This window comes from Rhinatrema bivittatum, chromosome 2 (genome assembly GCF_901001135.1).
Source record: "Rhinatrema bivittatum chromosome 2, aRhiBiv1.1, whole genome shotgun sequence".
Lineage (NCBI taxonomy): Eukaryota > Metazoa > Chordata > Amphibia > Gymnophiona > Rhinatrematidae > Rhinatrema > Rhinatrema bivittatum.
In genome coordinates, this window is record NC_042616.1 from 105799722 (window position 1) to 105826612 (window position 26891).

The 26891-nt window shown below is 45.4% G+C and overlaps 1 protein-coding gene across 8 annotated transcripts in view; it reads left to right on the forward strand.

Annotated features, from left to right (window-relative positions):
• ZMYND11 (zinc finger MYND-type containing 11) overlaps nucleotides 1-26891 on the forward strand; it is a 315745-nt gene that overhangs the window by 55375 nt on the left and 233479 nt on the right. For all 8 annotated transcript variants that reach the window (XM_029588524.1, XM_029588521.1, XM_029588523.1 and 5 more), the window contains exon 2: nucleotides 19451-19585. In XM_029588524.1, coding sequence (XP_029444384.1) covers nucleotides 19470-19585 — 116 coding nt within the window. In that variant the 5' untranslated portion in view covers nucleotides 19451-19469. The remainder of the gene's footprint in view (nucleotides 1-19450; nucleotides 19586-26891) is intronic.

The window sequence follows — 26891 nt, forward strand, 5'->3', positions numbered from 1 at the left end:
CAGCCCGAATTAATCATCACCATTTCTACATGGTGCAATATTTGTACGAGTGTCTGCAAGCCACCAAGGGCATGTTTACGGCAGGGGGACAAGCGGTTCCGTCCCCGATTACGGATATGGAGGAATGTACACGGCATATGTTACGAGCGGTGTATGAGGGGTTTGAGACTTCTACAAGAGCTTCCGCTATGGCAATCTCAGCCAGACGTCTGGCCTGGCTCAAGGCTAGTGCCATTAGAGAAGATCTACATGAAAAGCTGGCAAATTTACCATGCTCAGGGGACAACCTGTTTGGCGATCGGTTGCATGACACAGTAAGCAAACTTAAGGATCAGGCGCTGGCGGTCCAATCGCTGGCGGCTCCGCAGCCTCCGAAACGATATTTTTCAGCACGCCGGCAACCGTACAATAGATGGCCGTATAGGTCGTATCAAACCTTCAGACCTCAACCTTTCACCCCTTATCAAAGGCAAGCGCATAACAATGCGCCTCAACAACAACAGAGAAGAGGAAAACCTCGAACGCAACGACAACCACAGCAGCAGCAACAGACGGCAATCCCAAGTAAAACGACTCCGTCTTTTTGACTCCATTGCCACCTCTACCTCCATCCCTACCGGAACATCCCCCGGGCAGGGTGACAGCTTGTTGCGATGCGTGGAAAGCCATTACGACAGATCAGTGGGTTCTAGACATAATTCAGGAGGGCTATCACTTACACTTCCTCTCCAAACCCAGTGTTCCTCACTTTCCCCCGAAAAAAGGAAAACCTTGTCAAACCCAATTGGCCCAAGAATTGACCACATTACTTCATCAAAAAGCAATTCGCCAGATTCCTCACAACGAACAGGGCCAGGGGTTTTATTCCCCATATTTCCTCATCCCAAAGAAATTGGGGGGCACACGTCCCATTCTAGACCCACGGGAACTCAACAAGCACCTAGTCCGAGAAAAATTCAAGATGGTGTCCCTGAAATCCATCCTCCCCTTACTTCAGCACCGGGATTGGATGTGTTCAATAGACCTCAAGGATGCGTATACCCATATCCCAATCCACAGTTCGTGTTGGCAATACCTGTGTTTCCAGTATCGCAACCAACATTACCAATACAGAGTACTACCCTTTGGACTGTCGGCAGCACCCAGGGTGTTCACCAAGTGCATGGTAGTAGTGGTGGCTTATCTTCGCTTACAGGGTCTAACAATATTCCCTTACCTGGACGACTGGCTATTAGTAGCATCGGATCCGATGCTTCTGGAATCGCACCTCAACACTGCAATAACCTGTCTGCAACACTTGGGTTTGATCATCAATTACCCAAAATCCAAGTTACAACCCGCACAGATTCTGCAGTTCATTGGGGCACGTCTCGACACGAGTCAGGCCCGAGCATTCCTTCCGAAGGACAGGAGACTAATCATCTACTCCCTGCTCTTAGCACTACAGAGCATGCAAACGTCTACGGCTCGAACGGTGCTCCGTTTGCTGGGTCATTTGGCGGCGGCAAATTTCACAGTCCCCAACACGAGACTCCACATGCGACGCCTACAGTGGGGCCTGAAACGTCAGTGGACTCAACACACTCAACCGTTACACACACGGGTAGTTATAACTGCCCAGATGAGACAGGACATTGCATGGTGGCTCAAAGCGCCAGTTATGACCAAGGGGGCGCCATTCAACCCGCCGCCACACAATGCAGTCCTTACGACGGATGCCTCACGGAGGGGCTGGGGAGCTCACCTGGACTCCCTAGAGACACAAGGCCTCTGGTCGCACGACGAACAACAGCTACAAATCAATCTGTTGGAGCTCAGAGCAATTCGAAACGCCCTACTCACCTTCCAGACTTACCTCCGGGGCCGGAGGGTCATGATATACACGGACAATCAAGTAGCCATGTTCTATGTCAACAAACAAGGCGGGTCAGGTTCCTGGTCCCTCTGCAAGGAGGCGCTGCAGCTTTTTGCTCACGCCCACAAACACTCCATTCACCTGCAGGCCTCTTACCTGCCGGGAATTGCAAACACAAGAGCGGACAGACTGAGTCGAATATTTCACCCACACGAGTGGAAACTCAATCCCGAGGTCCTACAGGACATTTTCACCAGTTGGGGAACACCGACGATAGATCTGTTTGCCACGGAAGCCAACACTCAACTTCCTCAATTTTGTTCCATCCGACCCAGTCAACACAGAGTGGCGCAGGACGCCTTCCTGATTCCCTGGAACACAACGCTCCTGTACGCCTTTCCGCCGATTCCATTAATCACGAAAACGTTACAAAAATGCATCGCAGACGGCAGTCAGCTCATTCTCATAGCTCCAGCCTGGCCGCGTCAACCATGGTACAGTTACCTCCTACGTCTGTCGGTAGAACAGCCGATCCGCTTCCCGGACCGTCCGGACCTTCTCTTGCAAGACGACGGCCTTCTCATCCACCCGCTTCTCTCATCCCTCCATCTGACTGCGTGGAGATTGAGCGGGCACTATTAACAGAACAGGGGGTTTCCCACACGGTACAAACTATTCTTCTTGAGTCCAGGAAACCATCCACCAGAAGAAGTTACTCCTTCAAATGGAAGCGCTACTCTACCTGGTGTGGGGTGCGCAACATTTCGCCAATCGACTGCTCCCCCACTGCCTTACTAGACTATTTACACTCGCTCTATGAATCGGGACTGGCCACCTCCTCGATCCGGGTCCATCTTAGCGCTATTGCAGCGTATCATAGGCCTCTAGATAATCACTCTGTGGCAGAACATCCGCTTCTATCTCGATTCTTCAGGAGTCTCCTACATTTACGACCACCAGTGTCTAAGCCACTGTTTCCATGGAATTTAAACTTACTACTGGAACAGCTGATGCTATTTCCATTCGAACCCATGGAATCCGCACACATAAAGTACCTAACGTGGAAGACAGTTTTTCTAGTGGCGATAACATCTGCCCGTAGGGTGAGTGAACTACAAGCGCTAGTGCACTACGAACCGTATCTACAGTTTCATCATGATAAGGTCGTTCTCCGAACTCATCCTTCATTCCTTCCAAAGGTAGTGTCTGCCTTCCACCTCAATCAATCCATTAACTTACCGATTTTCTTTCCAAAACCTCATTCGAATGAGAGAGAACGATTACTGCACACCCTAGATTGCAAAAGGGCTTTAGCATACTATAAAAGAAGGACACACTCCCTCAATAGATCTTCGCAACTGTTCCTCTCATTTAACCCTAACGCTCCTGGCCTGCCAGTAGCGAAACGCACCATCTCTAGCTGGATTGCGCAATGCATCAGATACTGCTATGCAGAAAAGGGGAGGCCACTTTCTTCAACGCCGAACGCCCATCAAGTGAGAGCAATGGCCACATCGTTGGCTCATCTTCAGAACGTTCAACCAACGGATATCTGTAAAGCAGCCACGTGGTCCTCACTGCATACCTTCACATCACACTATTGCATAGATAAGCTGTCGGCGGGAGATGCCATACTAGGGCACTCGATTCTACACACCATGTCTAAGTAATGGCCACGACTGACACGCTTTTACACTACTTACAAACCATTTAACAATGTATACGGGAGCTTTGGACTCCCTTACAGCATGGCTAATTCAGCCCTGCTATCGACGGGAAAAAGCAAGTTTGCTTACCGTAAACGGTGTTTCCGTAGATAGCAGGATGAATTAGCCATGCTGACCCGCCCACCTCCCTGTCAGTCATGGGGTTTTTTCCCGCTACGCTCAAGCTTAATTACAGACTGAGGAGAACAGTTGATGCTGCGCGGGAACCCACGCGCAGCCGCAGAGGATCAAAAAGATCTTAACTCTACTAAAAAGCTCCGCCTCCTGGGCCCTGATTGACAGTTCCCATACATACAGCATGGCTAATTCATCCTGCTATCTACGGAAACACCGTTTACGGTAAGCAAACTTGCTTATCTGTTATTTACTCTTTCGGATAATAGAAGGACTAGGGGGCACTCCATGAAGTGGAGAAGAGACGGCTGAGGGGGGATATGATAGAGGTGTTTAAAATCATGAGAGAAAGTTGAGGCCATTGTAATTTCTGCCAGGAAGCTTTCAACCAGAGAGCTTAAAAATTTAAATGGATTCGTTTTTCTGCTTGGTGTCATGGGAGCTCCCTGGAACTGTTTGCTTGTGAGCTAAGAAAGTTACTTCAGTACTTACTTTCCCCTCTGTTATCTGATAGTGACGTGATTAGCGAGACGTCAACATCCACAGCATCAAGTTGAGAGAGGAAATGTTTGGATGATACAGATGACCCTCTGTGGTGAATAAGTAAAGCTTTCTTTGTGCATTTTCAGTTTATCAGGAACAGTTGGAGGGTTCATGGTGGTCCTGAAGTGGGCCACAGCAACCCTCACCCTATCTCCGAAGAGATTCTGCCCAGTACTCGGCACATCAAGTCGTTCCTGTAATTCTGGTCGGAGATCAGAGGCCTGCTGCCATGCCATTCTGTGAATGCTGATTCTCATTGTAGAGACTCTCAATGCCATCTCTAAAACATCGTAGGTTGCTCAGACCTAGTATTTTCCACACTCTTATGCACCAGTGACATCAGGATGTCCTGCTACTGTTGAGGCAGCTGCTCAGCCACCTCCTGCACCTGCTTCCAGATGTCCCGCGAGCACTGGTTCATGCAGAGCTGGTAGGCAGCAATACGGACAATGAGCATGACGCTTGAAATACCTTCCTCCCAAGAGCATCCATTGCTCTATGGACCTTCCCCAGGGGCACCGAGGAATGAGTCCGAGCACTTGGCCCACTTAAGGGTGGATTCAACCATCACTGACTGGTGGGACAGCTGATGCTTATTGAATTCGGCAGTCTTCTGGTTGAGGTAGACCCGGTACGCCTTCTTAACGGGAGGCACTGTGAAGAGGTGTTCCCATATTCTCAGCAGCAGCTCCTTAAGGATCTCGTGTACCGGGACCACCACAATCTCCTTAGCAGGCTCCACGAACTGTAGGATCTCAAGCATTTTGTGCCTGGCATCCTTCTCTGTTAATAACTGAAATGGGATGGCTTCTGCTATCACCATCACAAACCCTGCGAAGGTCAAGTCCTAAGATGGAGACTTCCTTTGCTTCTCTGGAGGAGAAGGGTCTGATGAGAGATCCTCTGAGCCTTCGGAGGACTCTGAAGCATCATCCCCATAGGGGTCATAGGGTTCCTCATTCTTACTGGACGCAACAGGGAATGGATCCCTAGGTATTTGGCCTTAAGAACATAAGAACATAAGAAAATGCCATACTGGGTCAGACCAAGGGTCCATCAAGCCCAGCATCCTGTTTCCAACAGTGGCCAATCCAGGCCATAAGAACCTGGCAAGTACCCAAAAACTAAGTCTATTCCATGTAACCATTGCTACAGTGGCTATTCTCTAAGTGAACTTAATAGCAGGTAATGGACTTCTCCTCCAAGAACTTATCCAATCCTTTTTTAAACACAGCTATACTAACTGCACTAACCACATCCTCCGGCAACAAATTCCAGAGTTTAATTGTGCGTTGAGTAAAAAAACTTTCTCCGATTAGTTTTAAATGTGCCCCATGCTAACTTCATGGAGTGCCCCCTAGTCTTTCTACTATCTGAAAGAGTAAATAACATATTCACATCTACCCATTCTAGACCTCTCATGATTTTAAACACCTCTATCATATCCCCCCTCAGTCGTCTCTTCTCCAAGCTGAAAAGTCCTAACCTCTTTAGTCTTTCCTCATAGGGGAGTTGTTCCATTCCCCTTATCATTTTGGTAGCCCTTCTCTGTACCTTCTCCATCGCAATTATATCTTTTTTGAGATGCGGCGACCAGAATTGTACACAATATTCAAGGTGCGGTCTCACCATGGAGCGATACAGAGGCATTATGACATTTTCCGTTTTATTCACCATTCCCTTTCTAATAATTCCCAACATTCTGTTTGCTTTTTTGACTGCCGCAGCACACTGTACCGACGATTTCAATGGCCTTCATCCAGAGGTGCAGGCACCTGTAAAACTGGAGAAGGGGTGGCAGGCTTCGGCGTCTCTGCCAGCCTTGGTGGAGCTTCCTCCTCGGAGAAACCAGCAACGACAACCATATCAGTAGGGGGAGGCCTTGGTGCCCTGCCGAGCACAGATGCTGTCCTGGGAACGCATACCAGCTGCGGGGGTAACACAGCAATAAGCATGTTGAGCTTCTCCAGAAGCAGTAGGAAGACAGGTGACTCAGGACTGAAGCACTGCAGTGCCCGGGCCACTGCTAGCTGGACTCAGCGCTTTAACTCATCCTCAAACATTGCTGATGTCAACACAGACTGGGAGGAAGGAGGGGTGGCCAAATTCCCTTCGGACCCTCAAAGTGGATAGGTGACTGGCATCAGGACCAGTGAAGACCGTTGTGGACCCCAGGCACTGATGGACGACTGGCACTCCTCGCCACAGGGTCACTTCAGGGGCATTGCGGCATGAGCCGGTCCATCCCCTTGCATCGATGGGGTCCGGTGCTGATGCTTCTTCACCTTCCTCAAAGTTCAGTCCTGTCCTTCCCTGGTGCAGAGGCCAACGATGAGGAACCTGATGTCCTTCACCTGGAGGAGATCGAAGGTGGTCGGTCTCTGGCGCCCCTATCCACCAACAGCATCGTTGGAACTGACGGTCCCCCCGATGTCTATGGCTTGATGTCCATTGGTGAGGCTCCTTCGTCCCTCAATGCCAATGCTGATGGCTCAGGCTTCTTCAACCCAAAGAGTTGCTCCATCTTGTCGAGTCGTAGCAGATGTCAGTTCAGGGTCATCTGGGCGCATAAACGGCAATCCCGGACGTCATGCGATGCCCCCAGAGGACATATATCTCATGCAGATCAGTGATTGACATGGTCCTCAGGCACCGGGTTTATTGCCCAAAAACAGACATATTGGATGAAACAAAAGGGGCATGAACTGAAAACGATGGTGGCGGGGCTATGATGGCTGGCAGGCACTGATGCACCGCCACCACGGGGAATCTACCGTGAAAGGAAACTTACCAGACTTGTCAAATACCCTTACTAGGAACACTACGGGAAGGCACGGAGAGGGACCCAGTGATGGAAAAGCACGGGAAAAAAAATGCAAAAAAAAACAAGTGAAGGAAGTTTTCCACAAGGCCAAAAAAACAGCCAAAGTGAGCTCACCCACACCATGAGGCTTACAGCTCCATGGAAAAATAGAGACTGGAAAGGGACCCCAAGTGGATGTGTGGTATAGGGAATGCTGGGCATGCTCAGTGAGCCTAGTCAAAGTTCTAGAAACTCTGATATAAATTTTCTGCATTGGGGTTCCATCTGATGATGTCACCCATGTGTGAGGACTACCATCCTGCTTGTCCTCTGAGAATGCTGGGATGCATAGAGAGAGAAATAACCAGTAAGAAACAAGAGGTAGTGATGCCCTTGATGAGGCCTCTCCTAGAGTACTGTGTTCAGTACTAGAGCCTGTATTTAAAATAGGACAGAAACAGGATGGAGGTGGCCTAAAGAAGGGCGACCAAAATGGTGTGGGGTATATATCAGAAGGCTTTAAGAGGAGAAGCTAAAGGATCCGAATATGCACCCCCTGGAAGACAGGAGATGCAGGGGGGATATGATACAGACCTTCAGATACCTGACAAGATTTAATGATGCACAAACTTTGAACATTTCCCGTTGGAAAGGGAACTGCAAAACTAGGCAAGAAATGAAAATCAAGGGGGAAAGAAAATGTTTTTCATGAAGAGGATGGTGGATGCCTGGAATGTCCTTCCAGAAGAGGTGGTGAGGTCGAAAACAGTAAACGAATTCAAAAGGGCATGGGATAAATCCTGTGGATCCTTAAAGGCTTGAGGATAATGAAGAAAAGGGTGCATGAGGATAACCTGCATGAATAACCTGCATGAATAGTGAGAAGGCATGGGGGATTACTACGGTACCCTTAACCAATTAGCCTTGATCATTTTGACACAACTGCGTTGCTCTCCGTTTTGCAGCAAGGCAGGGAAAAAAAGAGTATTGGATTCTGAAGACAGCCAACGCTGGGCCTTGACTTACGGTTTGGAATACTGATGTGCTGACACTGGGGATAAAACTTCTAGGGCCAAGTCCAAAAGTAAAGAACGTTCAAAACAGCAATGTCTGAATTATCAAGAAGGTTGTTCACCATGTTAAAATGTTGCAGTAATTGTTATAGGTTTCACAGGTGCTTAGTTTTGCTTATATATATTACTATCCTTAACATAAGGCATGGGGTAACCTGCACAGAGTGGCAGTTACTACACTTGGTGGACACTTGGAACTAACCTGCATGGAGCGGCAGTTGCTGCCATGGAACGCTTGCTGGGCGGATGGACCATTTGGTCTTTTTCTGCCGACAATGCCATGTTACTATATAATCTCCCCTTATTTCCTGGGGATAAGGAATTTGCGGGAGTAGAACCCTTGCCACGTTGGAGGGGAGGTACAGTTTTTATTGCCCATCGGATGAGAAATGACTTCAGCTCGAAATGAAGCTGAGTCGAATGAGACAATCCAAATTGAAGGTTGAACCCTGGGCAGTGCTGGAAAATGGGAGACGAGCAAAAGAAAATAAGAACATAAGAATATAAGAAATTGCCATGCTGGGTCAGACCAAGGGTCCATCAAGCCCAGCATCCAGTTTCCAAGAGGCCAAACCAGGCCACAAGAACCTGGCAAGTACCCAAACACTAAGAAGATCCCATGCTACTGATGCCAGTAATAGCAGAGGTCATGCCCTAAGTCAACTTGATTAATAGCAGTTAATGGACTTCTCTTCCAAGAACTTATCCAAACCTTTTTTAAACCCAGCTACACTAACAACATCCTCTGGCAACAAATTCCAGAACTTAATTGTGCATTGAGTGAGAGAGAATTTTCTCTGATTAGCCTTATATGTGCTACTTGCTAACTTCATGGAGTGCCCCCTATTCCTTCTATTATCAAGTGTAAATAACAGATTCACATCTACTCATTCAAGACCTCTCATGATTTTAAAACCTCTATCATATCCCCCCCTCAGCCATCTCTTCTCCAAGCTGAACAGCCCTAACCTCTTCAGCCTTTCCTCATAGGGGAGCTGTTCCATCCTCTTTATCAATTTGGTTGCCCTTCTCTGTACCTTCTCCTTCACAACTATATCTTTTTTAAGATGCGGCGACTAGAATTGTGCAACAGTAAGCAGACTCCATAATCTTGAGGACCCAATGGTACTTGGTGATCTTCCATCACCATTTCAAGTAGGTAGGGATACTCCTTCCTATGAGAGGGGTTAAATCCTGAGAGTCAAGGTTGGTCAAAAACCTAGGCCCAGGTTTGGGCTGGACTTTTTGCAGTCTCTTCGGCTGACCTTTCTCACAATGACATCCTTGAGCTGGAAAGCACAGGTGGTGCACAATACTGCTGGAATTAACAAGACATGGGCTCTCTAGAAGTAGGACTGTTTAAAAGCAAAAGTAAGGATATCTCTATGAGGATGCTTGCTCAGAGCCCATTGAGACTGGATAGCAACATGCTGCTCCTTTATTTGGGCGACCATTTTTTCCCCGAATATGGCACACCTGGCAACTTATTATGCCCATCTTCTTGCAAACTACTGGCTCTCAACCAAGCCATTTAGTATGCTCAAATGGCTGCTGCCAACTATCTGGCTGCAGTATGAAATGATTTGTATACCGAATGGAGATGCATTCACACTCCTGTGTGTCTTGAAGAGCCTGTGGATACACCAACTGGTCTCCTCCTCCCAGACTCTAATAGTGGCTTCAGCTTCTCAATGCAATCATACAGTACTGCACTATATAAAACTAGTGGGCTATGATGCAGGCATTTAGCATTGAGCTCTGAAACACTTTGCTGGGATCAGACAGAAGAGGTGGCACAGCACCATGGGAATCTTCTGCACTATGAACAAGAATGGTACCTGTGCCAGAGAGGTCCCATCACATCTTGGGGTAGCGACCTGCTCCATTCCAGTCGAGGACCATGCCAACAGTGTAGGCTTTTTCACGACTAAGGAAGAAGGACCCAGAAGATATTCCTTACACCTCATACACCTCATTTGTGGCTCCAGGAATCGAAACCACAAAAGGGGACGATCTGCCCGACTTACAGGAGTGGGAGGGAGAGTCATCCCACTTCCATTTTGTGTGCTGAGAGCCCATCAACATCTCACTCTAGGATGAGAAGCAGTTCTGTTGTGCCTTACACAGGGCCTCCATTTTCCAAGCATGGTGTTGCTGCACTTGTAGGGACATCCTACTGCAACTGTAGCAGCTGCCTGAGTCATGATCCAAACCCAGGCAGCGATAACAAACCAAATGAGATTCTGTAACGGACATCCAGCTTCCATAGAGCAGGCCTTGAAGCTGTTGCCCATGGTCTTTTGGACCCCAAACCTCTCCATTTCTCACATACAATTTTTTTTGCAGAACTGAAAAGTTCTGTTGAAGGGTTGCCAAGGCAGTGGCTTAGAAACGAAAAACAATGCAAACAGGCAGAAAAAAATAGGCCAATAAAAGGGCCAGAAAATATATTATAGAGAGAGACTGAGAACATGTTCGTGCAGTAGATCATACAAATCAAGACTGTCTCTTGAGGCAGCTCGCATAGGGGGGATTCCCACGCATGCTCAGTAAAATCTTTATTGAGTTCTGAGAGCTGGGTGTGTGACATCACTCACACATTATGGTTAATTCATGCATGCTTTTCAATGGAGAACTTTTTCTTCCTGGGGTCAATATTCAAAACTGGCTCGTTAAGTAACCTAACCAGTTAGAACTTATCCGGCTAAGTTACAATGTATATTCAGTATCATGGCTATATTTTTACACATGGCTATATATATATACACATATAACTGAGCGCTTAGCTGGATAAGTCTAACCAGCTAAGGTTAGATTTGCTCTATGGCACATCTAGCTTAGCTGTAAAATTATGCGGCTAAGTCCGACTATCGGCAGTTATCTATATGTTATATGGCTAACTTGCTCTGCCCCAATTGCCCCCAAATGTCCACAACTTATAGAAACACAGAAATGACGGCAGAAAAGTACTAAATGATCCATCCAGGCTACCCAATAAGCTTATGATAGTTATCTGCTGTGCCATGTAGGTTACCCAATGCTTATTTGTTTCCCAGACCATAAAAGTCAGGGCCCTCTGTTGCTGTTTGAATCCAATTCCCCATTACCCCCATGCTTATCAGTTTACCACACCAGCCCTCGTTGAGTGCTGTTGAATCCAATTCCCTGTTGTGCCTTGTTGTTGAAGCAGAACATAAGAACATGCCATACTGGGTCAGACCAAGGATCCATCAAGCCCAGCATCCTGTCTCCAACAGTGGCCAATCCAGGCCATAAGAACCTGGCAAGTACCCAAAAACTAAGTCTATTCCATGTAACCATTGCTACAGTGGCTATTCTCTAAGTGAACTTAATAGCAGGTAATGGACTTCTCCTCCAAGAACTTATCCAATCCTTTTTTAAACACAGCTATACTAATTGCACTAACCACATCCTCTGGCAACAAATTCCAGAGTTTAATTGTGTGTTGAGTAAAAAGGAACTTCCTCCGATTAGTTTTAAATGTGCCACATGCTAACTTCATGGAGTGTCCCCTAGTCTTTCTATTATCCGAAAGAGTAAATAGCCGATTCACATCTACCCATTCTAGACCTCTCAGTATGTGGGACCGAGCAGTGATTCCCACAGGCCTGGAGACATAAATTCAATCTGACTCCAGCCTTTCTTAAAACACTTATCTTTATTATAACTTCACAATCACACAACAGTAGACTTGTTCCTTTAGAACAGTGTACTTAATTATTTATAGTTCAGCAGCTCAGTGATTGGACAGCAATAATTCTACAGGAGCTGCCTTCCTCCTGGGTCTGGTCTGATTATCTCCCCCTGGATCCCAGCTCTTATTCCTCCACTGCTGAGCCCAGCCCATAGAACTCTTTCTTACCAGGGAAATTAAAGGGGGACCAGGCACCTAGCCTGGTCCTGCACCATTTAAGGGGGAATATAGAGGCACTATCTCACATACCCCCCCCCCCCCAGCTTTGACCCATTGGTCTGAGCATCTTCACTCCCCCTGGATTCCATCCAGGGGAGAGCCTCACCTCCCCAGCCCTCCTTATCTGACTGCCTACCAGTTAGGCTTGGGGTTAGGGTTCTATGGTTATGCTCCCCCACCTCCAGAGGTAACTCTAGATGGCTCTACCACTACCCAGTGCACTGCCTGCACAACTAGCCCTTTAACCAAGTCTTTCCTGGGTCCGGATTTAAATTCCACCTCATCAGAACTTCTTGGACTGGCTGTGGTGCCTCCATTGGTGATTCCTCTGGTATCCCCTCAGCACTCTCTGACCACTATCATGCGCCAGTCGCTGGCTTCTCCACAGCCTTACTCACTGGGGTTTCCGCAGCACCCCCTTCTGGGCTCTCCACGGTTCCTTTCTCTGGGTTCTCCTCCACAGCCTTACTTGCTGGGATCTCTACAGGGCCACCCTCTGGGCTCCCCATGGCGTCTCTCATTTGCCTTTCCTTGCCCTCTCTCTCTGGGTTTCTCGTGGGAGTTGTCTCTGGCCCCGGTAGTGTTTGGGCATCTTCAGGGTCTTCCTCTGGACTTCGTGTAGCACTGACCTCCAACTTCTCAATACTTCCCCTTTCTGGGCAGTCTGTGTTGCCCTCCCCAGGGCTCTCTATGACTCCTCTCTCAGGATTCTTCACAGCCCCCTTCTCTGGGCTTCTCACAGAAGCAGTCTTTCAACTCCCAGGAGTGTTTAGGCACCCTATAGGGCAGGAGTGGGCAAGTCCGGTCCTCGAGGGCTGCAAACCAGTCGGGTTTTCAGGATACCCCTAATGAATATGCATGAAATAGATTTGCATACAACTGAGGCAGTGTGTATGCAGGTCTCTCTCATGCATATTCATTAAGGATATCCTGAAAACCCGACTGGTTTGCGGCCCTCGAGGACCGGAATTGCCCACCCCTGCTATAGGGTCTTCCTCAGGACCACCTGTAGCACCAATCTGTTGCCACGACTCAGTCAGCTCAGCGGACCCCGCTACCAGTCACTCATCCACCACCTCCTTCATGAGCTGTTGGTACTCCTTGTCCAGCAAATCTAGGTATCCACTCTCTTGCTTGGCCTGGACTCTTGGGAGTGGGTTCCCTTGCTGATTACCCTGGCTGGCATTTACAGCTACCAAACCTTGAGCCTCAAGTCCTCCCTCTGACCCGATTTTTGGGACTAGGGAACTCCCACTACACAGAAATACATGGTGTTCTTTTCTTCAAGCCCTCCTGCTGCTTTTGCTTCACTAGTTGCTGCAGTACCCTGACTGCTCCAGTCCAGGTTTTCCTATGGCTGCATACCCTGCTCAGCACAACCTTGCTGCACCAGTGTTCCTTCCTCCTTTCTTTTTCAAGACAAACACCCCTCCTGCCTAACCAGCAATAACAATCACTTTTAAATCCCTATCTACCTCCCAGCAGAGCTTCTGTCTTTAGCAGGTTCAAACCTACCACTTTCTAGCTGTCCCTGCAGCCAGGCCCATTCACGGTTTCTTCTCTACCTGAAACTTTTTTTAAATGCAGCTTCTAAGCCAGACCCTGTCAAAAGCCACCGTGCACTGTGCACCCCTGCGCTCTGTACTTTGTTTTAGAGCCACAGGCCCCCCTGTATTCTGTATTTCATTTAGAAACACAGGTCTTTTTCACAACTGTGTACTTCAGATACTTGGCTTCTCTTTTCTACAAACTGTTTGGGCTCCAAATTGCTTCTGGAAGGTCACACATACACCAACACTTTCTTTGGAGGCTGGGTTTTCCTCTATAGTAACTTTAGTGAAAAAAATCCCATGCATGACACACTATGTGAGACCGAGCGGTGATTCTCTCAGGCCTGGAGAAATAAATTGTCTGATTCCAGCCTTTTCCTAAAACTCTTATCTTTATTATAGCTTCACATAGATCAGGCATCAGCCTGGTTCTGCATCAGTTTAAGAAGGAACATAGGGGCACTGTCTTACCTAGTAAATCAGCTGTCAAAATACATCTCTGTGTTATAATGGCTTACCATGTTCAAGTGGATGGCAAACCAACATCCATACATCCTCTAGTGTCAAAGTTCATGAAAGGCTTAAGGCATATCAGACCTCCAGTAGCCAAGGTACCAGTGCCATGGGATCTCAGTGTGGTATTGGCACAACTCATGAAAGCCGCCTTACAAATTGCTAGTCCATTTCCTTGAGGTTCTCAATTGGAAAGTAATATTCCTAGTTGTGATCACATCAGCTAGAAGAGTCTGAGTTTCAAGCATCGCTACATTATTAACCGTATATGCAGTTTTTCCATGACAGAGTGTGGTGCTCTGCATTCACTCCAATTTTCTGACAAAAGAAGTTTCAGCTGTTCATCTAAATCAAACCATTGTGTTAGCCATATTCTTTCCAAGACCGATATACACAAGAGGGAGAAGGTCTTACATTCAATAGGCTGCAAGAGCATCTTATTATCTGAAGAGAGCTCAATCCACATTATCAAACTTCACAATTTTTCTTCTCTTATGACACTAATAGACTGGGTATAGCAGTTGCCACGCTCACTTTGTCCAGCTGGCTAGCAGATTATGTTGCGCATTGCTACACTCTGGTTGGCCTCCAGACACTCTCAAGGCTTATTAAGTGAGAACTGAAGCTACTTGAGTGGCTCATCTGCGAGCTATGCCTATAGAAGACATTTGCAAAGCTGCCACTTGGTCATCAGTTCACACCTTCACATCAAGAAGCGATAGTAACTTTGGACAAGCAGTTTTGCACAGCCTGTTCACATAGTAGTCCACGTTCCACGGTGGTGTTCAAGTTGCTTTTTCAGTAACTGCTCTGCTACAACCCTCAGTATGGTATCCTGCACATGTCAAGATTAAAATTAAGCCCTGCTTTTTGACGGAGAAAATGTTTACTTATCGTAAACAGGGATCTCTGTAGACAGCAGGATGAATTAGCCAATCTTAATACTCTCCCGCCTCTTTGGAGAGTCAACTACCGAGCAAAAGCTAATTTCTTCAATCAGCTGAGGGACTCATGAGGCAGCACCCACATGGGAATTCCCATGCATGCTCAGTAAAGCAAAAGCTCTATGACAGGGAGTGGCCAACTCCGGTCCATGAGAGCCACAAATAAGCTTGTTTTCAGGTTATCCACAATGAATATGCATGAGAGAGTTTTGCATGCACTGCCTCCATTCTATGCAAATCTATTTTACTCATATTCATAATGGATATCCTGAAAATCTGACCTGTTTGTAGCTCTCAAGGATCAGAGTTAGCCACTCCTGCTCTATGAACTAAGAGAGACTGATCTGTTCAGCTCTATCGGATGACATCACCCACATGCCAAGGCTAATTCATCCTGCTGTCTCAGAGAATCCCGTATATTGACTGTTGCATGTGGCTGCCAGAGCTGCTTCACTGCTGCTGCTCCCAACACTGAAAGAGTCACATCTAGTGCTCAGTGTACACTCCCCATCTTACAGAGGCTTGAAGGACTTAAAGACAGGGAAGATATGGGGATGCTGTGTGCATTGTGTGTGCTGCACAAAGTGAGTCCTAGCTAGCCAAGTGCTGCATGCTGCCTATTAATTATCACTCTCCAGTGCTTGTACTATAGTAAGGAAGTCATGCATGATTCTCAGAAAGGAGTTCCTATCAGTTTAAGAGCTACTGCTGGTGTCTTTTAGCTACATGGTGCTGAGAGCACTGGCTTGAATCTGGGAATGAAGCAGTGGTGATTTTTCTGTGACACACCTGATCAGGTCTGAAGGCACACTAGTTGGAAAATGTTCTAAAGGACTGCTTGGAAGCATAAGATGTTTCAGGAAGGCATCTTATCTTGTTCTAGCAGGATATAATGGGATTTATTCCTGTGGTCTAGTTAATCTTATGTATATCTTAAGTACTTTTCAGTTTGTGATGTTTGTAAATCTGTAATGTATTTAATTGTTAGTGCCTGAATCGTAGTCAGGGCTAGAAAAACCAAAGCACCAGGTCGCCCAGGCACCTTAAATTTGAGACCTGGCAAATGCCACAAGCACTGTCTGGAGGGAGCCAATGCTGAGTATGGGTCTGGCAAATGAGCTGCCTCTGGGGCTGGGCTTGAACTGGGCAGAGGTGCCCTTCCTGCCACATGGGCCAGGCTTAGCTCCAGTGGAGCCAATGGGCTACCGAAGAAGGAGAGGCTAAATGGGAAGGGTGAAGCAAAAATAGCAAAATGGGGAGAGAACAATAAGCAGCAAAATTTTTTTGAGTAATAAAAACGAATTTGCAAAAAAATGCTATAACGAAATTATTTTCTCCTGGTTCTTAACATTTTTGACTGGTACCCAGGTTTCTAAACTTTTTACCACCCCTGCATAGAGTTGAGGCGATCAATTTTTTTGTTGGACCACTCTCAGGCTGATATTTAAATCAGTGAAAAAGGAGTGTGATCATAAAACTTTAGTTCCTCCCAGTGAATAGATTTGTTTGCCATTCCTTAGCTTTTGCCTTCATTGCATCTCAAAAAAGCTTGTTTAGTAAGTTTAAAAACTGGAGCATTGAGGCTCTTTATAACAATGTCTCAGAATATTTTTCATGGAGGTACAATTTAGTGCAGTATATCTGCTAAAGCAACAATTCAGCATAATTGTGTTTGCCAGAATCTTCAGCTGTCTAACTTTGTATTGGGGGGTTTACAATATTGTAGAGGTTTACATATACTTTAGGAAAAGAAAACATTGAATGGAATAGGAAAAAGAAACCAAAATCTCTGGTTCTTCCCTTTACTACTGGCTGCTGTATCTACTACTACTTCCCTCTCTTGTGGCCACTTAGAATAGCTTAGAAAGCATGGATTCACTGATTGGCCCTTTGGGGTTGCAGGTGAGAGCCTCTGGGGACTGAGACTACCTTATAAATGCAACAACATAGGCCAATAAACTAGGCAGCTACAGTAATATTCTTCAGAGGAAAACAGATGTCACAATTTTCATGGTTTTTGGATGATCTTATATTTTCTAGTATTGCAGCTTGTTATAAAACTTAAAGCATTTTCTTGACTCCTAAGTCCTATAAAGATACAAGTCTTATCTGCAGTTTGAAAGAAGTGTGGACAGATTTTATGAAATAGGTGGTTAAGGCTGGTTTATATTTGTGGATTAACACCCATCTGTTTTTCCTTCATCCTTTGAAAAGCCTCTTTTACCCATGGACCCATAAAGGTTAGACATTTTACAGTGGGACATTTTGATCATTTTCATGTCCTATGCATTTGTTGTATCTTTTGATTAAGTTCTTGTATTCCATTTGTAATAATAGCAAAGCAAATGTCATCCTTTTCTGAATGCAAAATTTCTTCAGTTTCTGTTTGTTAAAATGTAATCTAGGGGAAACTATAACACTTTTGTGAAAAAAAAAGTAGATGAATAATGTACACTGGAGCTGTTTATTCTTTGATTCTTCAGGGCTTTCCGTGGGGCTCTTACGCTTCAGAAGTTTTAAAATGTGACAGGCTAAAATGGAAATAATAATGTTAATATAGATGACAGTTTTCAAAGTTATTTATGCAGGTATAATGTAAGGAAATTGGCCTGTCTGAAAATTGCTCTCTGTAATTGCCAGAAAATACTCGCAGGCTTCTGTAGTGCCTGAACATGTAGAAGACTTACACAGAGATGTTCCGTGGCCTGAGGGCATGTTAGGTTGGGGGAGTACAGCAGCATGTGTATATTTGATTTTTAAAATATAAAATATATGTGCCCTGTTTTGTCTCCTTGGCTGCCTCGGAAGTAATTTTAAGAATAAATCCAGATTAGCAAATCTGGTGATTGGAGCTGAATTTGACTACTGCTTTTTGTGATGGAGGAAAACTGTGTGGGGTGCAGCATTCAAAGCCCTTGGCAAGGGCAGGGATTATCTGTGTTTAAGGCAAGGGTGACACCTGGAGTTTGGCTGTAAGAAACGCTGTTGGGTGTATGCCATAGGATGCTTCATCCTGCACAGCAAGCCTGTTTTAGAAGTTGTCTTTACAAGTTGCATGATTACAGTGTATTAACATGAATTGTCAGTGTAATAAGGGATTTAGTCCCTAAACATTTTTTTTTTCCATAGGCAGAGAATAGGCAAAAGTTTGTTTGTTAAATTAAATAAGGCCTTAAATCTGTTCTGCTCTGAACAAATCTATTGGTGCATTTCACCAAACTTCGAAAATACTGCTGTATTATACAGACATTTGCTTGGTAGTGAAACTCTCAAATAAGTTAATGAGTTAGCTAGAGTTTGGTAATCAGTATTTAGAAGCTTTAAATTCATCATTTTATTTGATTGTTCCTGCTGTACTGGAAAAGGGGCATTTCTCCATGCACCCGTAAAAGTTAAAGCAGCAGTGCTATCAGAATTATACAGGATATCCACTTACATGATCTTTGGTCTTACATTGTTGGTTTACTTTTCTTTTTAAGCTAACGTATTTCTTTATATTTTATAGCCTTGCCTTTTTTCAAATTTAATAAAAGGTGTGCCCCTGCTGTGGGTACCCTCTGTCATTAAATAATCTATTCTATTGTATCAGTGTGATCTCTGCTTATGGTGCTAGCAGCACCAGATTTACAGACTGGGAGTGGCTCCCATTAGAGCAGCGTTTAAAATCTTGAAATTCAAAAATCACAGTATGAATGAAATAAAAACCACAAAAACAAAGGGGGGGGGGGGGGGGGGGGCATGGTTGTGATTTTGTTTGCTTTCACTGTCAACTGATTTATCTGATACTTTTTTTTGCCAGTACTGCTGCTATCAAGAGAGGAGGGTTTGCATATTTGTGAATTTTGGTACCTGCAGCCTTTTAAATATTGTATAAACCAAGCCAGCTGCTGGTCACATTGGTTGGCTATTTTGTATGCAGTGGAAGATAAGTTCGTGCCTTTCATTTGTAATTTTACATTTTTTCTCTTAGAATAAAAATGATTAAATGTGGATGTATGAGCCAGTTTTATTCTAAAAATACACAAACATACTGTACTAATAGTTTTTGTCATTGCTTCTATGCCTTTTTGGGCTAATGTTGCATTAATGCAGTACAGGCACTTGTTTTCAGAAACCTTTCAGGTACAGGTCTTTTTGATCATTTTTTACAGTTTGGGTCATTTTATTACTCAATGTTTACTATTTTTTTTTTGTACACATAAATGTAAGCAAGCAAAGCAGATCTTATTTAGGAATATAATTTCTGCATTGATAAACATTTGTGCCTAAAAAGGCAAGGCCAGCATAGAGTCCTAATGCAAAAAATATATTCTTCCTGAGTAAATTTAATTTGTTTCTAAATGTTGCATTCAGCTTGCTGTTTAATAGTAGTAATATTTTTGTTCTTTCTGCAGTTAGAAAAGTAATTGGATCATGGCACGCCTAACAAAGAGACGACAGGCGGATACAAAAGTTATCCAGTATCTGTGGACAGCAATCGAAGTTATCCGGAACCAGAAACAAATTGCAAACATTGACCGCATTACAAAGTAAGTTGAATGTTTGTTTTTTTTTCTGGCATACATTTTATAAATGACCTTTTCTTTCTGGCAATCTGTGCTTCATTCTTTTATGTTTGGTCATTAAACAAAGATTTGTGCACTGTTAATTATGTACAGCACTTAGGTTTTTCAGACATATTGGGCCCATCAATATAATTTTGAGTGTGTGTGTGTATCTATACAGAAGGCACATTTCTCCTTAGCTTTTTTTTTTTTTTAAATTAAATTATTTTATATACTTGTTTTAAAAGTGGAACAGTACTGTCTAGTATATTCATGTAATCCTTGGTGAACTCTCAGAAGTGTCTATATGTGGATATTCTATTGAGGGTAACCTTTGAAACAGCTGTGTTAGTCTAGCAGCAAAATTGATGCAGTGGATTATGGTCCTTGGAAACTCTTCTTAATAAATCAGTTAGTCTAATGACAAGAAGGCTAGTGTCACTAGCCTTCTTGTCATTTTTATTATTGTGTGTATGTGTGTGTGTGTGTGTGTGTGTACATATATCTATATATATATAAAATAAACAATGGTGATCTCAAGGCACTGACCAAAACATTTTAGGGGCTATGTGATTTTATTTTTTTTTTGCTCTTATTTCTTTTGACCATTTAATTTTTCTGTTTGTATTCCTCTCTTTTCTTTTTCTGTCCCCTTCTCTCTGCAAGCACACTTTTCTCCCTTTTCCTTACTCCAGAGACCTCCCCCCTCTCCCCCACATCTGAGCGCACTCCTTCCGTCTCTCCCTTCTCTCCCTTTCTTCTCTCCCTTCCTCCCTTTCCTTTAGGCTTGCTTCTTCCCCTAGGCCTGGTGAGAGCAGCCAATGGTTCTACTTGCCTGGGCCCTGCCAGCAGCAGCCATGGTAGTGCTTTATTGCCCAGGCCCTGCCAACATGTTTTCTAGTGAGTGCCAGGGCCTGAGTTTTAGATGCTCAGATGATATGGCAACTGGTATTTTTTTAGCCCTTTATATAAATACTTATAAATACAAACATGAATTCTCTGTAGAGGACTGGAGGATCCATATAGTACATATGCCTAGTTATGTTATGTAATATATAAACATAATGGGGGTTTGTAGAGAGAAACCACTGAATTCTCAGTAAATTTCAATCATGCACCTTGATACTAACTCTCAATTCCTATGAATATCTATGTAATTTTTTTTTATATCACTGGAAGTAGTAGCTATGCTTCATCCAGTGATACACAAAATGATGAGTGACCTTTCATAAAATTTGTTATAGAAACATCAGAATTTTGATAAGGTTTTCTATGAGGGATCTTGTGATATACACATACAATCTATAATTGGTATTCCCGATTGCATTACCTGCGAGCCAGTGTGCAGCTCCCGTTTGCTTTTGTTTTGGGGTTTTTTTAAATCGGCGATGGTATCATCTGCCCGTGCAGGTTGAACCAAAGTATTTTTTCGGCATGCGGAGGCTGAAGATAGAAGAAAGCATCATTGGTCAGCACAGCCAAAAAAAGTTGAGGGGACTGAAGGAAGAAAGAGAAAGGAGGCAGTACAGTGTTGGTATCATTTGCCCATGGCTTCACCTGGCAAGGCAGAAAGAAAGTTTTGTGACCGTTGGCCCAGAGACAGTCCCATTGTATCTGCAGGAAGAAGAGACTTACTGCTGCCAGCCACTGAGACACTAAAAGAGAGAGATGGGGCTTGAGAAAGAGACTGATGAGAAGCATAGCCTCATTGGCTCTCACATTTAAAGTATTTTGCCAAAGTGGCCCTCATTTGAAAAATAGTGAAAATCATGGATTTATATTTTTCTTTCCCTATCAGTCATATTTAAAAACACACACGCACGCACACACACACTTTTGCATCTTCTGTGTTTGAAACCTAAGAAATGATGATTGAGCAGCTGCTCAGGTAACTCTCTGAAATTGTATTTTATTTATTTGTGAAATGTTGCTTTAAGTTTTGCAGCCGACTTCATTTTCTAGCTTCAGTGTATACTGTAAGCTGCATATTAATACTGCATTATTTGCATTGACTGGATAAGATATTGGTTTTGCACCAACCCGAACTAGGAGAAGATCCAAGGCAATGGTTGTCTGGCTGAATTATTTTTACTGGAAGGAAGTGCAGAAAGGGAACAGAAATAAATTTCAGAGGACTGATCATATGACTTACTGAAGAGACCCTCTTATTCTGACTTTATCTTGGGTTAGTTAAGGTCAGGAGTGCATCAGGACTTCTGATTTCTCTGTGGAAAGCAAAAGCATCCAGACACTTCCCTGGAGCCCCATGCCCATTGGCTAGAGGCAGATCAACATCTGACAAGCTTTTGATAAGAGCTCTTCTTGGCATTCTAGTAGCAATCTGAAGCATACAGAATGTCTTGTGCCACAGATTTTGTGACCATTAGAGTAGTACCCCTGTCTTTCTAAACTTATGAAAGTTGGGTCATCAATCTCGGAGCAGAAAGTATACCTGGTGTCACTTGGCATAAAACAATAACCATTGTGTTAAACCCAGCAGAAGTAAGATGCTTCAATAAAAGATCTAACTTAGATCCAACATTTTTCTCTGAGGATAAGCAGGATGGCAGTTTTCACATGTGGGTGACATCATCCAATGAAGCACAACCTGGAACTTTTATGTCAAAGTTTCTACAGTTTTGACTGTGCTTCACTGAGCATACCACATGTCCATGCAGGGAACCCTTTGGTCTTATACCTTAGCATGTGCAATTGAAGTCAGCTGCAGTCTACTCAGCATCTATGGGATAGCATCCATGTCACACAAACCACTCAGGGGCTTCCTGTACTGGTGGCGGGACAATTTCAGTCTGGCCAAGATCTACCCAAATTTCTCCGGTCCAAATTGTCCTCACCACGGATGTTTCGAATCTGAGATAGGGAGCTCATATAGAGGGGCTCTGCACCCAGGATCTTTGGTCTGTTCAGGAAAAGCTTCATCAGAGAAACTTCCTGGAGCTAAGGGTGATCTGGCATGCACTAAAGGCTTTCAGAGATTGGTTCGCCAACAAAAGTATTCCTAGTTCAAATGGACAACCAAGTTGGGATGTAATCCATCAACAAGCAGGGAGGCACAGAGTCATACTTCCAGGGTCAGGAGACTGTTCAGCTTTTTCACTGGACCATTTCTCAGGGGATGGTTCTCAGGGCCTTGTATCAGGCAGGTGTGGGGAATTTCCTGGTGGACAGATTGAATCAGATCCTGGAATCCTACAAATGGTTCTCGGGCTGAGGGCGAGCCCCATGTGCTCGAGAGCGAGAGAGCGCTCCCTATACCCTGGACTGCAAACAGGCCCTAGCATATTATAAGAGATGTACATAACCTCATCAAGCCAACCAGCTTTGTCTCCTACATCCCTAACTGTTTGGGGATACCAGTAGCCAAGCAAACTTCATCCAACTGGCTAGCTGAGTGCATTTATCACTGCTATAACTCAGCAGACTTACATCTTATAGACTCAGTCAAAGCTCATCAGTTACAAGCTATGGCTTTTTCTGTCTCTCATCTGCGGGAAATACCAATGGAAGACATATGCAAAGCTGTGATGTGGTCTTCAGTCCATTCATTTTTGTCCCATTATTGCCTTGATAATGTTTCAAGGACAGATGACTAGTTTGGACCAGCAGTTTTGCCCAATGTGTTTTCGCAGTAGTCTAAGGTGAAGTCCAGGTTGCTTATTAGGTATTGCTCCACTGCATCTCTTACCTTGGTACTCCCCACATGTAATGGATAATTCAGCCTGCTTACTTTAGTGAATTCAAACAACTACTGGAACATGGGGACATTGTGGAAAATAACTGTAAAACAAATGTTTTACCCTTGCATTTTAGCTCCATAGAGAGCTTTTATCACTGAACGTGTATACAGTAGAGATTCAATCATTAAAGTAGCTGAGTCCCCCAACACGTACATGTTTTGCGGACGTGCTGCATTGGGAGAGACAAACATACAACACTGTATGCAGGACTTTTGACAAGTGCCATGTTTTGATAAGCAGTAATTTGTCCCTCCCGATGCAGCAAGTCAGCGAAACATGTATGGGTGAGGGGACTCAGCTACTTCAATAACTATTGTCTATACTGGTCTTCTACAATTTAAATAAACAATTGTTGGTTTTCACAAGCAGTTTAAGCCTTTCTTATGCTACAGTTATACAACATATTTTTGAGACTGTGGCTTATGCACTCCTAGTTATTTTGATTGATATCTGAGGTGCAGCCTTTAACCCACTTGTCCCGCTGGATCATCTAAAGTATGCAAATCAAAACCTTGATACTTTTAGATGATGACTTTTGTTATAAGGTCATAGAAAAGGTTCCTTCTACCAATTATCCCATGCAGATTATTGTTGTGTAAGCAACAATGTACTGTCAACCTGTAGACTACTACTACAGTGTAGGCTAAACTTTTCATCTGTGGGCTCTGTTTTGCTGATGCGATCAGTTTTCAAACAGTTCTAACATTTTTTTTTTGGTCTTCCAGATCATGCATTGATTTCAACAGTTCTGTGTGACTTCCATTTCTTAACAATGTTCGTCAGTGAAATAGCTATCCAGAAGCATTTAGAAAATTTTTTTATAGCCTTCTCCTACTTAAGAGTGAATTATCTTCATTTTCATAAACTCACAGGTTGTTGGAAATCGAATAACAATCACAATCTGAGATGTTAGAAAAGTCAGAAGATTTGTTCAACCATGGAATTGTCTTCACCAGACTAATTGAAGGCTTTAGGAGTCTTATCACATTTTTTGGTCTTAACAATTTTTTTTTTTTTTTTAAGAATAGTAATGAATCACCGGTGTCCAAACATTTGCACATATCATATTTTCCTAGCATGTAGCAGATGGACTCAGGACATTGGGTATAGTGTGCTCCTGTTAGCAGTTGGAGTCGGAGTCAGATTTCAATCTGACGTCAGCACTGCATATACCCGTGCAGGAGGTTCTGCTCTTCAGTATTTCTCCGTCTCCTTAGCAGTTTGGGACTCTACACACGCTTGCACAGCATTAGGAAATCCAAACCAAAGAAGAAAGAAAATTCCAAAATCTTACCTCTACAAGACGAGCCCGGCTCTCCTGCGGTGATACCTAAGGGTCCCTCCCCCAGTTGAGAATTCCTGAGGTGATTTCCGAGATACCTCAGAGGTAAGCCTCAATCCGGTAGCCGGTTCCCGGCGCGGACTTAGCCCCCAGGAACGGGAGTGGCTGAGAGGCAGCAGGTGCAATACCGAGCGCGGCGGTGAAGGTATTCCCCCTCTCCCCCCCGCAGCCAGAGACCGCCCGGCACGAGACCAGGAAGCGCCCAGACAAGATAAGGTAGAAAACTTTTCTTAAAGTTTCCAGTCTCCAAGGCTCGGATAGTCGCACAGATTCGCCCTCTGGAATCTGTCCCATTGGGTTGAACAGCCCTGTCCGGTCTAGACCCCAATTCGGTATGAGGGTCCTCTCTCATGGAGACCCTCCGGGAGGGGGGGGGTCGCCATCTTGCCCATGTGGTCCACGGCACCATCTCCCCCCCCCCCCCCATTGATCACCGTATTGTCCGCACAATTGATCCGTGTGCACAGCGGCGAGCCAGGCACATAAACTACTCGTGCACATAGTGATGCGCACATAGGTGCCAGGCGCACAGCAGCACGCTCAACAGCACTGGGTGCACAAATTAAGCTGGTGCGCTCAGCGGTGCACGCATCTCTCCCTAGGTGCACATAGCGGCCTGCATGCACAATCTTCCGCAGTTTGCACGCACATCTTCGATGCACCCGGAACGCATATCTAAGCCTTCTGCTGCGCGCATATAGGCGCACAGACGAGTTTTGATCGACTCCACATGCTCAAAATCATGGCACCACCGGCCAAGAAAGTCAAGGGACAAGCTCTCTGCCCAGCCTGCCACCTGAGAGCGGCACAACATGAAGTGGCTTCTGCCCTGTGTCTGCAGTACGAAGAGGTCCTGGGGGAACCAGGAGAAGGCCCCCCCCCCCCCCAGCCAGTAGAGGAATACAGCTCCACCAACGATAGTACACCGGACCTCTCTATCCGCGGCTCAGCCCCTACTCAGCTGGGCCCATGGTGGAATGCTGCTAGCTTCAATATGGACCCAGGAACTTTTTCCTGGGTAGAATTCTTCAAAGGGCTGCAAACCTTTTGTCCAGGCACACTCTGTGCCACCGGTGACACAGCCACAGCCTCCACCAGAAGACCAAATCTTCCCAGGTCCCTATCCGCCTCCCTGAGATGTGCCCCTCCGGACAAAAGCCTCCTGTTAGGGGACACGGTCACCTCGGAGGAAGAACCAGACTCCCTGGAGGAAGGAGAAATCCCTCCAGGAATGGAACCATACCGAACCATGATGCGTTTCTTCTCCAGAGACGAGTTACCAGACCTCAGTCTGGCCATCCCAGGCACAAGCGCCACAGTGGAGCCGAACCCTCTGCTGGTCGGGCTCCGTCAGCCCTCACGCCATTTTACATTGCAGCAGGCCGTACAACAACTGATTGACTTGGAATGGAATGCGCCAGTTTCAAAGGAGGACGGGCCCTAGAAGCCCTATATACACTGGAATCCTCAGCCAAAGAACTCCTGGTGTTCCTCAAAGTGGACACCATAGTCTGCGCTGTCACGAAGCTCACTACTATTCCAGTCGAAGGAGGAGCAGCACTCAAGGATGCCCTGGTCAGACGTCAGGAATCCATCCTTAAACAGTCATTTGATGCAGCAGCTATGTCACATCAGATTGCTGCCTGCTGTTTCGTGGTGACACGTGCTTGCCTATCACTTGCCAGGAATGCTACCACGCCCGTCGAAACATTAGAACCAGCGATATCCTTCCTCATGGATGCGACGTCCGACTTGGTGCGCACCTCAGCCAGGGGCGTCTCATCCATTGTGGCAGCCAGAAGACAACTCTGGCTCTGAAGCTGGTCAGCTGACGCAACCTCCAAGACGAAACTCACGAGAATGCCCTTTAAAGGAGCCCTCCTGTTCAGAAGCGAACTGGAAAAGCTAGCCGACAAATGGGGCGAATCCCCAGTGTCTCAGCTACCGGAGGACAAGAACAAAAGAAGCCATCGCCCCTCTCCCCGAACATCCAAGGGCAGAGGATCACAGCGCTTTAGACTATACAAGAATACATATCAAGCACCTCGCCCTGCAGGCAGGGGCCACTGCCAGGAGCTGACGGCCCAGGGGCAATGGGACAAGGAAGAGTCAGGATGGAACATCAACCGACTGGAAGCCCGAGCAGTCAGACTAGCCTGCCTGCAATTCAGTCACAGACTCCGGGGAGAAT